Source organism: Schistocerca americana, chromosome 2 (assembly GCF_021461395.2).
Source record: "Schistocerca americana isolate TAMUIC-IGC-003095 chromosome 2, iqSchAmer2.1, whole genome shotgun sequence".
Classification (NCBI taxonomy): Eukaryota; Metazoa; Arthropoda; class Insecta; order Orthoptera; family Acrididae; genus Schistocerca; species Schistocerca americana.
Window position 1 is genome coordinate 590,783,221 of NC_060120.1, and position 17,298 is coordinate 590,800,518.

General features: G+C 40.5%; 1 protein-coding gene across 1 annotated transcript in view; it reads right to left on the reverse strand.

The window, feature by feature from the left end:
- Window positions 1-17,298, reverse strand: part of LOC124591436 — a 312,247-nt gene that overhangs the window by 199,822 nt on the left and 95,127 nt on the right. The window contains exon 6 of the mRNA XM_047131731.1: window positions 7,968-8,421. Within this exon, the coding sequence (XP_046987687.1) occupies window positions 7,968-8,421 (454 nt within the window). The remainder of the gene's footprint in view (window positions 1-7,967; window positions 8,422-17,298) is intronic.

Sequence of the window (17,298 nt, forward strand, 5' to 3'; positions counted from 1 at the left end):
ATAAGGGCAAGTAAAAATGTCAATGTGATACGGAAAACGACGCGGCACAGTATTAGAAATAAAGAAATTACATTTATATCAATTAATTAAATAAAAATAATAATGAGAATCTTTTGATTAGATTTAGAAATAAAAAAATTCATTGTACATCATGACTTTTGAACTTGCGATCTTCTACATGACAGGCAGTACGCTAGCCACTGCGCTATAACACCATGATGCTTAAAGCTGTTTCACCTACGACTCTGATATTACAATAGCAACAATGAACTGCAGCCTTCAACAATTTGATTTCACATAATGTCATATGAAACTTTTAGCCCTTCTCTGTGATTATTATAACTATACACGTGTGGCACTGAACTGTGCCTAGTGCAGAAGGATCCAGTACTCCTTGTTTAGTACTGCATATAAAATGTGTGTGTGTGTGTGTGTGTGTGTGTGTGTGTGTGTGTGTGTGTGTGTGTGTTTTGTGCTAATCACGCGTGATGAAATACAAAACTGAAGCTCAGATAGAGGATTCAGGATCCAAATACAACAAGAAAGAAAGCCAGACAAGGTGAACTGAACAACTGTTTTGGCAGTAGTAAACTTTTCTGGCATGATGTTGAGAGCTCTGATTGGAGGAATCTAAGTCCAAGCCTATGAAGTGTAAAAAATGAAGTGTCAACTGTCAAGTAATTTTAATCGGATTATAGTTTTTGAATGGGCTTGATATTGTTTCAGTCCGTTATACTGGAGTATTTGGTGAGGAGCAGTGTGATCATGAAGAAATATGACCTCGCAAAAAGAAAATTACACAGGAAGTGAAAATTAATTATAATTAACAATGACGATAAATAAATGAAATGCCACAAAATTTGAAATGAACAAAAAGATGCACAACATTACGTGATGAGTTTCAAAAATGGGATTTTGTTTTAACAATCACCTGTTAAGAATCTATATGAGGAAAAAATTAAGCATTACTTGACAACAATTTTGGCAGCAGTTGTGAAGTGAAACAGCACTTAGAAAGCTCTTGGTACATTTAAATTCAGTACTCAGAAGAGAGGGCGATACCTCACAGTTAAACCATAGGCTGTCATATAATTTATAAACTGGATGCACGCTCTCAAAATGTGGTATACTGATTCAACAGCACAAGCAGCCCACAATGGGAGACTAGTTGGAGTACTTGGGTACAAATCTGTTCATCATGTGAATACTCACAAGTAAACTTACTCCTACGACGACAAAAACCTAATCACTGGAGAAAACTAGCAAAAAGGAATGTATTCCTGTACATTTCCAGATGCAAGTAATCGAATTATCGAGAGTCTCTAACTCAGAATATATTGTATGAAGAGAGGTGATACAGCAGAGATCATACTCCAAAATGGGAAAAGGAGGATCCGTATTTCCCCAGTAGGACTTCCACAAGAACAGCCTACAATGTCCCCTGCTAACTTTCATCTGTAAATATTGTCTCATAAGTATTACAGTCACTTATACTAAAATTCTTGGCCCCTTCTGTGGTCATACTGGTATTTCACTCCAACCTTGGACAATATACATCAAGTGTGAATCATAATGTGGGGGCACGCCAAATGGTCGCACTGTTTGCAAGAAACTTATTAATATCAACTCCATAATACGAAAAGCAATGGTTTGGTATTATGGTGAATCTGGAACAGACAAAAAAAAAAAAAAAAAAAAAGGAGGTGCCAGAGAACACTAAAAGAAACATGACCTTTTATAGGGAACTGAAAACGAAGAATCTATTTTTGGCAAAAGTTGCGTCTCATAATTTTTTTTGTTTCTAAATGATTAGGCAGATAAACATTGTTGTTTGTGGGTTATGGCATGAGCCAATGTTAACCCTACGTATTAGGTGTGGGCACAGTGAGTTGCATCCTTTCTAGGTGATGTTCAATTTCTTGCCGCCTTACTGAGTAGGGAGAAAGCACATGCCAGAGTTTTATCTGGCTTGGGTTTCAAGTGGTTGTCATCATAGTACATGGCAAATTCCTCAAGAGTAGATGTATGTTGCATTCTACTTCTTCAAATGTCACTCCCTGTGCAGCAACAGCTGTGTCATCTGTGTTGTTAAGAACTGGGTTCCATTGTTGAGTGGCTGATCACTGGCATATGGTGTGAAGGAAAATTGCTTTTGGGATGGGTGCATCCAATAACCAAGCTGCTGCTACCACTGCTCGTGTGCATGCTGCACGGTGCTGCTCGCAACCCTCAAAGGCACCATCCCAATAAGGATGTTTTCCATTGCTTGGAGCAACACCTTCTGGAAACCGATAATCCCTGTCCACAATTAATGGACAGAGGTTTTACTAGGACTAGACAAACTCCACAAACAGAGGACGTGATTTATGAAACTGTTCACCAATCACCTCAGCGTAGTACCCATGATATTGCAAAGCACTTCCAGATATCTGTAAGACTGGTTGTTGAAGCGTTGCGCCATGAAGAACTGCACCCATATTATTACACATAACCTCAACACTACCACACACAATACTGAATCTGATGAGTACAGTCATGTGAATGGCTTTTGCACCAAGTGGAAGATAACGAACATTTTATAAATAAGATGATATGGACTGACAGCTCTAGCTTCACTCATGAAGGTATTTTCTACCTCCATGAGAGCCATTACTGGTCGGAACACAAAAATATGTGGCTTTCAGGCACACTTTGGCATAAAAATGCAGGCTTGAATCATGGAAAGACTGGTTTTTAGCCCTTACCTACTGCAGGACAAGTTGAATGCATCCCTGTGGCATATGTTTCTTTGCAATACAAGGGTTGTCCGTAAAGTAACGTCTCCAACAAGCTCCCATCAGGATGGAGCAAGCGAACTTCAATCTGACAACCGTGCCATGTTCCTTGCTTCCCACACCACTATTCTCGCCAGTCCCCACTTCTCTGTGATGCTCATTCTCAGCACAGCAACCGTTAACGATGGAAGGATAAATCAACGGTCCCACCACATGAGAATTGTGTTCTGTGATTCAATTTCTGTAGTTTAAGGGGTCAACCCATACTGAAATCCATTGCCAGTTGATGAATGCGTATGGAGAAAAGTGTACGGATGTAAAAAATATGTGCAAATGGTGTAGGGAGTTCGCAGACAGCCATACAAACATGCACAACAAGGCCAGCAGTGGGCGTCCATCAGTTTTGGACGAGACAGTGACAAAAGTAGAAAAAGTTTTGCTTGTGGTTCGGCGTGTGACTGTGCCAGAAATTGCCGAACTGGTAGGGGACGTCTCTAAGACTACTATGGACAAGATTTTGATGGACGTTTTGAAGTAACACAAGATGTGTGCAAGGTGGTTATTTCTATAAACTGTTTGCGTGCTGCTGCAGTTAAAGTATACCATGCATGGCAAACTGGAGCCATTCAAAACCACAACCGAGACAACTACGGTGCCCTCAGGCCACAGATGAGGTGTGACAAAAGACTACATGTGTATAGACATGCAACAGTTGAGCAACTGACTGCCCAGATGACCAAGTGGCTACCATCAGTCTCTCTTCCACCACCATTCAAGCAAACGTGGCTGCATATGGGCCTATGCAGCAGCTGCCTGGTTCATGCTGATTGTTGTTCATCAGTGATGAAGGCTGTATGCTAGTACCATGACTGGACATCCACTGACTGACAACAGGTGGCATTTTGAGATGACAGATGGCTGTTGGCATTTGCAGCATGAAATGCCTGAAACCAAACACTCGGCAAGGATCCAGGCCAGAGGAGGGAGCATTTGGTCAGGGAATGATGTAGTGGCAGTCCCTGTGTGACCTCATCATTCTAGAAGTACAATGGAACAACACAAGTATACATCTATCCTTGGGAACTACCGTGTTTACTCGAATCTAAGCCGCACTCGAATCTAAGCCGCACTCGAATCTAAGCCGCACCTTAAAAATGAGACTCGAAATCAAGGGAAAAAAATTTTCCCGAATCTAAGCCGCACCTGAAATTTGAGACTCGAAATTCAAGGGAAGATAAAAGTTTCAGGCCACACCTCCAAATCGAAACAAAGTTGGTCCATTATAATACAAGACATAATTTACGTCGAATGAATGATGATACAGCTACAGTAGTTTGGTTCGAGTCGTAAGCTTAGCAGTTAAGCTTTACCAGGTAGCCATTGCTACGCGTCAGGAGCTCCATCCGTATTTATACGGGTACCCTTCCTTTTCACATGTTTCGTCTGGTTTGAATTGATTGCTTATTTTTCTTTGATCTGATAAGTGCTGTTATGTGTTTGCGTCACTCTAAGCTGAAAATGCATTACTGTACTGTGTCATGCATTGCTTGTCGCATTCTGATAATGAGTGTTTATGGGCCATCGCCGCTCGCGGCATGGCTTGCTCTTGTGCGCGGTTATTTACACTGCTGCTTTCTTTGATAATCATCAACAAGAACCAAATAATAGACTGCATATGATGGAAGATGTTCTGAACGAGAGTTTAGCGAACATTTTTCTCCGTTTGAAAATCTTTGCAGACGCCTCTTTAGTACATTATATTCTGCACAGAAATTAGAGTCATCTTAGATTTAAAAATCTAGTCAATTGCCGTGCTTCATTTCTGACTGTATCACTATTAGGCATAAGAATAATGCGAATATAAACATGACACGATATGTGTATTTTTCCGCGTTTGCTGTTATCTCGCTCTAGTTTCGTAGTTTATTAGGCAGACAGGATTTAAATGAGACAGCAGCAAACACGAAAGAATACATGGCAAAATGTTTATATTCATACTATTGTTATGGTGAAGAGAATACTGCATGTGATTCACAATTCATAAAAGTTCCTAGTAGCAACCATCTCTTCTCACAGGTAGGAAAAAATTCAGGACGTAGAGTTTCCCGTATTGACAAACATCTCAAACAGTCTTGACAGTCGGATTTTCGTAGTACATTGAAATGCTGCTAGAAGATGAACAATACGAAATTTCTATTTACTTCGTTGGATAATGTATGAAAGTGCAGTGGTCGAAACTCGGGGCAGAGAAAAAAGCTCGTTTTCCACCTTTTTTTTAAATTGATTTACTGACGAAGAGGTTTTGGCACCAGTATTTATCTTTGTGCCTGCAAAACACACCTGTCGTAGCACTACATATATTCGATGACAGAAGTTAGTTGTGGCGGCACCTACCAACATTTTTCAGAACTTCCGCTTACTTTGCTCGATTCTAAGCCGCAGGCGGTTTTTTGGATTACAAAAACCGGAAAAAAAGTGTGGCTTAGATTCGAGTAAATACGGTATGTCCATCCCTGCATGCAGTTTGTTTTTCCTTGGCACAATGGCATCTATCGGCAGAATGATGCAGCATTTCATACAGTTCACAGTGTACATATTTGGTTTGAAGACCGCCAAGATGAGTTCAACATACTCCCCTTGCCGCCAAACTACCTGGATTTAAAACAACTGAGAAACAGTGGGACCATCTCGCTCATGCTGTTCGCACCATGGATACTCAACCGAGATATCTAGGGCAGCTGGCCATGGCACTGGTTTTGGCACGACTCCACATCTCTGTTGGTACCTTCCGGAACCTCAGACACACTTCCTGCACATCTTGCAGTGTTGTGCACTGCAAAAGGTGATCATTCAGGCTTTTGACAGTTGGTCACATTAATGTGTGTTGACAGAGTACTCATCTTATGCTTTCCTAGTGTTATGTTCTTTGATAGCCAACTATTGTCTGCATGATTGCTAACATCAACTGTTGACAGCAATTGTTTTGCTTGCCACTATTTTTCTTAACATAACATCAGTTTGGCACCTGGCTTCTCATATAGAAGAGCTATATTTTCTGTACCTTTTGTACGATTTCTTTGCACATCAATAAATTAATTTGCAACCAAGACTTTCCACAATTAATTGTGTGCTTATTCTGAATCCTCATCTACCTCATATATGAAAATATTTTGCTATTAAGTGAAGACAGACCTCTGTGGCTGAGCAGTCTAATACAACTGACAAGTGGCAGGTGCTACAAATTGTTTTGCAGTGATAGTGGTAGATACCAATACATTTTGTAGCATATTTCGAGTTGTGGTTTCTTTCATAGAGATTTGTACAATCTCTATCACTCCCTCAGTCAAAGTTTTCCATTTTATGTGACCCACAAATTTAGATAGTCTAACCCAAAAGCAGTTAATTACCACGTTCAGAGCTTAAGGTAACATAGTACATGGCGACACTGACCACTCCCTAGTTAAAGAACCCAACCCAAACCATTTCTTAAAGAGGTCAACACTATTAACTGACAGTGGGGAGGATGGATTGTGGCAAAGAGAATGTTTGTGGACACAGCATAATCACCCACTCCTACCTATCGAAACTATGACGAAGACCATAAGGCTCGAGAATAATAGTGCCTGTGCAATGTTATGGGAAACTACTAACAGTAGCCCGCTGTGTGGATTATTAAGGATGTTGACACATAATATTGGTGAGGAGAAAAGTGTTGGTTGGTTGGTTGGTTGGCTGGGTGATTTGGGGGAAGGGAGCAAACAGTGAGGTCATCGTTCCCATAAGATTAGGGAAGGATGGGGAAGGAGGTCAGCCATGGCATTGAAAAGGAACCATCCCAGCATTTGCCTGAAGCGATTTAGAAAATCATGGAAAATCTAAATCAGGATGTCTGGACATGGATTTGAACCATCATCCTCCAGAATGTGAGTTCAGTGTGCTAACCATTGCACCACCTCACTCTGTAAGAATAGTGGGAGATGGCAGTACACAATCTGGATGGAGAAAGAGTGGTGTAGACAGAAGAGGGAATGGAAAATGTGATGTGGGGCTGTGGGAAACAGGTTAGTGGAGATTTAGGCCATATTCTATAAGAGTAAAGGATGCAGGATATGCTGTGAAAAAACGCTCACCTGAGCAGTTCAGAGAAACTTGTGCTGTAAGTGATGTGAGTAATTTTCCTACAAAAAGGGGCAGAACTTGAAAGTTAGTGTGTGTCTATGTTCCACATATCACAACATTTGAGGTGAATGGTTGCTTTTTCCGTATTTTACGTATTGTTCCATCCAGGAATTTCCATTATTATCAGCCATGAATTCTCATTGGTTGAATGAGTATCAGAAAGTGAATTTCACAAACAAGTATTATAGACCACATCATACTGAAAATGCAAAAATCTTATCTTTACTTTTCTCACGTGGGAAAAACACCTTTAGGTTCTTGTGCCTTATTCGATGAAATAAAATCACCCAGCCCATTCAGATTGATGAAGTTTTATCATTATTTTCAATTTATCGTAAGTATAATATCAGAATTATAATGTTTCATCTGCTGCTTCATCTCAATCCAGAATGTTCACTGGTGTACAGACAATTCTTTTGAGAGAAAAAAGTATTTTGAAATTTAATAGAATGAAACAGAGTTTTCTACTTTTCACTTGTAAGACTCACCTCTGAATTTTGACAATTTATGAAAAGGATAGATTGCTACTGACCATATATCTGAGATGCTAAGTCGCAGGCAGGCACAACAAAAAGACTACAAAATACATAAGCTTTCAGCCAGAGGGCCTTCTTCAGAAACAGATAATATACACATACACATTTATGCAAAACACAGCTCACACACACGATCACTGGCTCTGACTGCTGGCGTCGTGTGTGTGTAGTGTATGTGTGTGTGTGTGTGTGTGTGTGTGTGTGTGTGTGTGTGTGTGTGTGTGTTTTTCGGAAGAAAGCCTTCTGGCTGAAAGCTTACATGTTTAGCAGTCTTTTTGTCATGCCTGTCCGCATCTAACAACTATGCTATATGGTGAGCAGCAATCTATCCTTTTTATAAACTGTCATTATTCCATTATGGATTTTCCATTGTTGATCTCACCATTGAACTATCATTCATATGTAAAATAAATTACAGTCAATTCAAATTTAAATATTGCAATGATAACTTTATACAACTGTACAAATCAGAACATACCGTAACCACAAAACGAGGACGCACAAGATCAAAATATCGTTGGAGCAGCTGCTCGTACCGCTGTGCTAATGATCTATAGCAGACAGAGATGCGTCTCTCATAGTCGGGTGGTGGACTGGTGGCAGATGTAGATGAGCTTGTAACTTCCCAAGTGCCATTTTGTGTTCTGCCTTCACGTGGAGATGAAAGATATGAAATCCCATCATTAAATCTGCCATCCCTTTCCAACTGTTCCTCACTCCGTTCACCAGGCACATTTGTTGATTGCTGATGATGGGTGCAATACAATGCGTGATGTCTAGCAGCTGTACGATGGAAAGGCTGATGGTGGTACAGATGGTGGTGATGACTAAGATGATGGCTACCTGCTGAACGGTCCCACTGAGTTGAGTGTGGTGGCACATTGGAGATTCCAGTGATCAGCTTATGGCCAAGAGGATCAAAAGCCACATACCTGTAACATAGCGCCAACAAATTTTTTTCCAGCACAAAAACTACATTTCATATATGCAAGATGACTGCATCACATCTCAGTTTCACACACTGCCTGGAAGAAATTGGACGGAAGATATATATATATATATATATATATATATATATATATATATATATATATATATTTTTTTTTTGTAAAATATATCTATCTTTATCACACACACACACACACAGACAGACGGACAGAGAGAGAGAGAGAGAGAGAGAGAGAGAGAGAGAGAGAGAGAGAGAGAGAGAGAGAGAAGGACAGAGGGGGGGAGGGGGGAGGGGCAGGGGGGGACTAGCCACGTTTCAACACTGATAATGACCACTTAGTAATTAAAACCAAGAGCAATACTACATTTAAAAAAACAACCAACTACAACAAACAAAACTGAATGGTGTATAAACGAAAGAATTAAGACATAGCCATAAAACACAGAGACAAGACAGGCAAGGTAAATCAGGGCACTGCAAAACTCCAAGCTGGAAGGCAATGGGTGAGGGGAGGAGGAAGGTAGCGATTTGAAAATGCATCAGTGGAGTGGCTGAAATGTTTGAAAAACAGAAGGGGTGAATGCAACTGTGGAAGTAACCACAAATAGTAGACATAATAAGAGAAACAAATAGAAAAACCAATTTTTACCAGTACGTAGAAATCAATCCCAAATAACCAGTAAGAGCCAGGGATTTTATACATATAAAACAAGACCTCACAAAAGTAAGCACAATGTATGTTCTTAACTCAGATCACTACAATTCAAATTTAGAACCTATAACAATACAGGATAAACAAAGATAGTATTCTCTTCAAACTTGGCAGATCAGTGGAAACACTATATTGAAGAGATAGTATATTAACCCAACTATAAGACTAGCTTTATTCCTAAATTTGTTATTCAATAAATACCTGGTCAACTGACATTCCCAACTCAAACTATTGCTGCTGAACATTTTTATGTTGTGTAATATAAGGTGTTCCATTTATCTGATGACCACACACGTGGGGTTGTATTTGCTGGCCACCAGAGCTGTGCCAATCGAATGGATCCCATGTCTCATCATTAATGCTGAATTATGTGCCTTTTTGGCCTGTGTTATTCAAACAGTGAAACAATTAAAACAATGAGGTCAGTGAAAACAACAATGGCAAGACCGAAAGTGTTTATTTACATCTACAGCAATGAAAGTGCCTAGCAGGGGGTTAAATTAACCACCTTCAAGCTGTTTCTCTACCATTCCACTCTCGAACAGAGGAAGGGGAAAAACGAGCATCTAAATTTTTCTGTGCAAGCCTTGATTTCTCTTATTTTATCGTGACGATCATTTCTCCCTATGTAGGTGGGTGCCAACAGAATGTTTCCACAATCAGAGGAGAAAGCTGGTGATTGAAATTTCATGAGAAGATACCGTCACAACGACAAATACCTATTTTAATTATTGTCAGTCCAATTCATGTATCATGTCTGTGGCACTACCTCCCCTATTTCGTGATAGTACAAAATGAGCCGCCCTTCTTTGAACTTTTTCGGTGTCATCAGTCAGTCCCACATGATGCGGATCCCACACTGCACAGCAATACTCCAGAATCCGGTAGACAAGTGTGGCGCAAGCAGTCTCTCTAGTAGACCTGTTGCACCTTCTAAGTGTTCTACCAATGAATCAGAGTTGTTGGTTTGCTCTACCCACAACATATCTATGTGATCATTATAATTTAGGTTATTTTTAATTGTAATCCCTAAGTATTTAATTGAATTTACAGCTTTAAGATTTGTGTAACTTATGGCATAATTGAAATTTAGCGGGTTTCTTTTCTACATCTACATGGTTACTCTGCAATTCACACTTAAGTGCGTGGCAGAGGGTTCATCAAACCATTTTCATACTACTTCTCTACCATTCCACTCTTTAATGGCGCGTGGGAAAAAGGAACAGCTAAACCTTTCCATTCAAGCTCCGATTTCTCTTATTTTATTATGATGATCATCTCTCTCTAAGTAGGTGGGTGTCAACAAAATATTTTCGCATTCGGAAGAGAAAGTTGGTGATTGAAATTTCGTAAATAGATCTCACCGCAAAGAAAACCACCTTTGTTTCAGTGACTGCCACCCCAACTCGCGTATCATAGCAGTGACACTCTCACCCCTACTGTGCAATAACACGAAATGAGCTGCCCTTCTTTGCACTTTTTGGATGTCCTTCGTCAATCCTACGTGGTAAGGATCCCATACTATGCAGCAATATTTCAGCAGAGGACAGACAAGTGTAATGTAGGATGTCTCTTTAGTTGGTTTGTCGCTTCTTCTAAATGTTCTGCCAACTAAGTGCAGTCTTCGTTTCGCCTTCCCCACAGTATTATCTATGTGGCCTTTCCAATTTAAGTTGCTCGTAATTGTAATTCCTAGTTATTTAGTCGAATTGACAGCCCTTAGATTTGTGCGATTTATCGTATATTCAAAATTTATCGGATTTCTTTAGTACCCATGTGGATGACCTCACACTTTTCTTTGTTTAGTGCTAATTGCCACTTTTCGCACCATACAGAAATTCTTTCTAAATCATTTTGTAATTGGAATTTATCGTCTGATGATTTTACTAGACGGTAAATTACAACGTCATCTGCAAACAATCCAAGAGGGCTGCTCAGATTATCACCTAGATCATCATAGATTATTTTAGTACTCATGTGGAAACTTCACATTTTTCTTCATTCAGGGTCAGTTGCCACTTTTCATACCATACAGGTATCTTATCTAAATCATTTTGCAATTCGTTTTGGTCATCTGATGACTTTACAAGATGGTAAATGACAGCATCATCTGCAAACAATCCAATACGGCTACTCAGATTGTCTCCTATTTCGTTAATATATACCAGGAATAATAGAGGGCCTATAACACTTCCTTGGGGAACGCTGGGTATTACTTCCATTTTATTCAATAACTTTCCGTCTATTCCTATGAACTATGACCTTTCTGACAGGAAATCACGAATCCAGTCACACAACTGAGGCGATACTCCGTAGGCACCCAAGTTTGGTTACATGACGCTTGTAAGGAACGGTGTCGAAAGCCTTCTGGAAATCTAAAAATATGGAACCAATTTGACATCCCCTGTCGACAGCATTCATTACTTCATGAGTATAAACAACTAGTTGTGTTTCGCAAAAATGAGATTTTCTAAATCCGTGCTGACTATGTGTCAATAAATCCTTTTTTTTCCCAAAGTAATCCATAATGTTCAAACACAGTATACACTTCAAAATTCTAGTGCAAATCGATATGGGCCTCTAAATCAGCGCATTACTCCTATTTCCCTTTTTGGGTATTATTGTGACTTGAGCAACTTTCCACTCTTTAGGTACGTAACTTTCTGTGAGCGAGTCATCGTATATAATTGCTAAATATGGAACTATTGTATCAGCATACTCTGAAAGGAACCTGACTGGTATGCAATATGGACCAGAGGGCATACCTTTATTAAGTGATTTAAGCTGCTCTGCAACAGCAAAGATATCTACTTCTGTGTTTCTCATCCTGGCAGTTGTTCTTGATTGGAATTCAGGATTATTTACCTCGTATTCTTTGGTGAAGGAGCCTCAGAAAACAGTGTTTAATAACTCTGCTTTAGTGGCACTGTCATCAGTGACTTCACCATTGTTATCACGCAATGAAGATATTGATTGCGTCTTGCCAGTGATGTGCTTTATGTATGTCCAGAATCACCATGGGTTTCCTGCAGATTCCCAGACAGAGTTTCGTTGTGGAAATTATTAAAGGCATTTCGTATTGACGTAGGAACTGCAACTTCTGCAAAACTTTACTAATCTTGGGGATTTTGGGTTCTTTTAAATTTGGCATGCTTTTTTTCCTGCAATAGTGATCTGACCCATTTTGTGTACCATGGGGGCTCAGTACAATCACTTATTAATTTATGTGGTATATATATCTCAATTGCCATCAACACTATCTCTTTGAAATCACTGCACATCTTTTCTATGCTTATGTGATCAGAACCCCATGAACCGTGGACCTTGCCGTTGGTGGGGACGCTTGCGTGCCTCAACGATACAGATAGCCGTACCATAAGTGCAACCACAACAGAGGGGTATCTGTTGAGAGGCAAGACAAATGTGTGGTTCCTGAAGAGGGGCAGCAGCCTTTTCAGTAGTTGCAGGGGCAGCAATCTGGGCAATTGACTGATCTGGCCTTGTAACACTAACCAAAATGGCCTTACTGTGCTGGTACTGGGAACGGCTGAAAGCAAGGGGAAACTACAGCCCGAGGGCATGCAGCTTTACTGTATGGTTAAATGATGATGGCATCCTCTTGGGTAAAATATTCTGGAGGTAAAATAGTCCCCCATTCGGATCTCCGGGCGGGGACTACTCAAGAGGACGTCGTTATCAGGAGAAAGAAAACTGGCGTTCTACGGATCGGAGCGTGGAATGTCAGATCCCTTAATCGGGCAGGTAGGTTAGAAAATTTAAAAAGGGAAATGGATAGGTTAAAGTTAGATATAGTGGGAATTAGTGAAGTACGGTGGCAGGAGGAACAAGACGTCTGGTCAGGTGAATACAGGGTTATAAATCCAAAATCAAATAGGGGTAATGCAGGAGTAGGTTTAATAATGAATAAAAAAAAAAAAAAACAGGAATGTGGGTAAGCTACTATAAACAGCATACTGAAAACATTATTGTGGCCAAGATAGATATGAAACTCACGCCTACCACAGTAGTACAAATTTATATGCCGACTAGCTCTGCAAATGATGAAGAGATTGATGAAATGTATGATGAGATAAAAGAAATTACTCACATAGTGGAGGGAGACAAAAATTTAATAGTCATGGGTGACTGGAATTCGATAGTAGGAAAAGGAAGATAAGGAAACATAGTAGGTGAATATGGAATGGGGGTGAGAAATGAAAGAGGGAGCCACCTGGTAGAATTTTGCACAGAGCATAACTTAATCATAGCTAACACTTGGTTCAAGAATCGTAAAAGAAGGTTGTATACATGGAATAAGCCTGGAGATACTGACAGGTTTCAAATAGATTATATAATGGTAAGACAGAGATTTAGGAACCAGGTTTTAAATTGTAAGACATTTCCAGGGCCAGATGTGGACTCTGACCACAATCTATTGGTTATGACCTGTAGATTAAAACTGAAGAAACTGCAAAAAGGTAGGAATTTAAGGAGATGGGACCTGGATAAACTGACAGAACCAGAGGTTGCAGAGAGTTTCAGGGAGAGCATTAGGGAACGATTGACAAGAATGGGGGAAATAAATACAGTAGAAGAAGAATGGGTAGCTTTGAGAGATGAAATAGTGAAGCCAGCAGAGGATCAAGTAGGTAAAAAGACGAGGGCTAATAGAAACCCTAGGATAACAGAAGAGTTACTGAATTTAATTGATGAAAGGAGAAAAAACAAAAATGCAGTAAATGAAGAAGGCAAAAAGGAATACAAACGTCTCAAAATTGAGATCGACAGGAAGTGCAAAATGGCTAAGCAGGGATGACTAGAGGTCAAGTGTAAGGATGTAGAAGCATATCTCACTACGGTAAGATAGATACTGCCTACAGGTAAATTAAAGAGACCTTTGGAGAAAAGAGAATCACTCGCATGAATATCAAGAGCTCAGATGGAAACCCAGTTCGAAGCAAAGAAGGGAAAGCAGAAAGGTGGAAGGAGTATATAGAGGGTGTATACAAGGGTGATGTTCTTGAGGACAATATTATGGAAATGGAAGAGGATGTAGAAGAAGATGAAATGGGAGGTATGATATTGCATGAAGAGTTTGACAGAGCATTGAAAGACCTAAGTCGAAAAAAGGTCCCGGGAGTAGACAGCATTCCATTAGAACTACTGATAACCTTGGGAGAGCCAGCCCTGACACAACTCTACCATCTGGTGAGCAAGATGTATGAGACAGGTGAAATGCCCTCAGACTTCAAAAAGAATATAATAATTCAAACCCTGCAGAAAGCAGGGGTGTGAGAATTACCAAACTATTGTTTAATAAGCCACAGCTGCAAAAAAACTAACACGAATTCTTTACAGACGAATGGAAAAACTGGTTGAAGCCGACCTTGGGGAAGATCAGTTAGGATTCTGTAGAAATTTTGGAACACGTGAGGCAATACCGACCCTACGACTTATCTTAGAAAATAGATTAAGGAAAGGCAAACCTACGTTTCTAGCATTTGTAGACTTAGAGAAAGCTTTTGGCAATGTTGACTGGAATACTCTCTTTCAAATTCTGAAGGTGGCAGGGGTAAAACACAGGGAGCGAAAGGCTATTTACAATTTGTACAGAAACCAGATGGCAGTTATAAGAATCGAGGGACATGAAATGGAAGCAGTGGTTGAGAAGGGAGTGAGACAGGGTTGTAGCCTCTCCCCGATGCTTTCAATCTGTATATTGAGCAAGCAGTAAAGGAAGCAAACGAAAAATTTGGAGTAGGAATTAAAATCCATGAAGAAGAAATTAAAACTTTTGAGGTTCGCCGGTGACATTGTAATTCTGTCAGAGACAGCAAAGGACCTTATGGAGCAGCTGAAAGAAATTGAGTGTCTTGAAAGGAGGATATAAGATGAACATCAATAAAAGCAAAACGAGGATAATGGAATGTAGTCGAATTAAGTCTGGTGATGCTGAGGGAATTAGATTACGAAATGAGACACTTAAAATAACTGACGATGGTCGAAGTAGAGAGGATATAAAATGTAGACTGGCAATGGCAAGGAAAGCGTTTCTGAAGAAGAGAAATTTGTTAACATCAAGTATAGATTTAAGTGTCAAGAAGTCGTTTCTGAAAGTATTTGTATGGAGTGTAGCCATGTATGGAAGTGAAATGTGGACGATAAACAGTTTAGACAAAAAGAGAATAGAAGCTTTCGAAATGTGGTGCTACAGAAGAATGCTGAAGGTTAGATGGGTAGATCACATAACTAATGAGGAGGTATTGAATAGAACTGAAGAGAAGAGAAATTTGTGGCACAACTTGACTAGAAAAAGGGATCGGTTGGTAGTACATATTCTGAGGCATGAAGGGATCACCAATTTAGTATTGGAGGGCAGCGCGAAGAGTAAAAATTGTAGAGGGAGACCAAGAGATGAATACACTAAACAGATTCAGAAGGATGTAGGTTGCAGTAGGTACTGGGAGATGAAGAAGCTTGCACAGGATAGAGTAGCATGGACAGCTGCATCAAACCAGTCTCTGGACTGAAGACCACAACAACAACAACAACAACAACAACAACATGTGATCAGGTCGAAAGGAGTGGAGACTTACTTTGTGTTTCTTTTTGAGGGTTGTAGGTGTTATGGTATTCAGCCACGAGCAACTGCCTTGTGGTCACTAATCCCTGTATTTGTCATGATACTCCCTATTTGCCCAGGATTTTTTTGTTGCTAAAAGGTCAAGTATGCTTTCGCAACCATTTATGCTTCGAAAGGGCTCACGAACTAATTGTTCAAAGTAATTTTCTGAGAAAGCGTTAAGTACAATTTCGGATGACATTTTATGCCTGCCGCCAGCTTTAAACATATAATTTTTCCAGCATACCGAGGGTAAATTGAAGTCACCACCGACTATAATTTATGAGTGGGGTACCTATTTGAAATGAGACACAAGTTTTCTTTGAACTGTTCAGCAACTATATCTTCTGAGTCGGGGGGAGGTGGTGGTGGGGGGTGGGGTGGGGGGGGGGGATGGGTGGTGGGGGGGTAAAATGACTCAATTAATAGTTTTGTCTGATTGTCAAGTATAGCCTCTACCCATACCATTTTGCAGGAACTCTCTACTTCTATTTCACTACAAGGTAAACAACTACTGAGCAATAAATACTCCACCACCATCTGTATTTAATCTATCCTTTCTGAACACTGTAAGGTCATTTGAAAAAATTTTGGCCGAACTTATTTCTGGCTTTCTGTACCTACAACTATTTGAGCTTCAGTGCTTTCTATCAGGGTTTGGAGCTCTAGTTCTTTCCCAACATAGCTATGACCATTTACAACTACAATACCAATCATTTCTACAACTACCTTACTGTGCTCTACCTGCCCCCTTTTAGGCGGACGTCATTTCTGTGGTTTCCTGAGACCCTCAAACCTAAAAAACTGCCCAGTCACTTCCACACAGCCCCCGCTACCCGTGTAGCCTCTTCCTGTGTGTAGAGGACTCCTGACCTATTAAGCATAATCCGGAAATCCACCACCTGATTGTGTAAGTCAAGGAATCTGCAGCCTACACGGTCACAGAATCACCTGAACCTCTAATTCAGATCCTCCACTCGGCTCTGCACCGAAGGATCACAGTCGGTTCTGTCGACGATGCTGCAGATGATGAGCTCTGCCTTAATGTCGCAAGCAAGACTGGCGGTCTTTACCATTTCTGCTAGCCGCCTGAAACCAGAGAGAATCTCCTCCGATCCAAAGCAACACATATCATTGGTATTGACATGGGCCACCACCTGCAGTTGGTTGCACCCTGTACTTGTCATGGCATCCGGAAACACCCTTTCCACATGCGGACTGACCCCCCCCCCAGTATGCACAATGGCTTCGTTCCCCTCCTTGGCAGCCATGTTCCTAAGGGGCCCCATTATGTGCCTAATGTTGGAGCTCCCAAATACCAGCAAATCCATCCTCTGTGAATGCGCAGACCTTGTGGGCCAAGAAGCTTCCTCTGGATGACTGCATCTGGCTCAGAGACTTCGCCAGTCACAAATAATGCCCAAAACTTGCACATAAAACAAGCCAAGGAGGCCCAAGATCGGCCCCTCGGAAAGCCTTTCGCTGCTTGGCAGACTTTGGAATGATCTCCCACTCTACCACAGGTG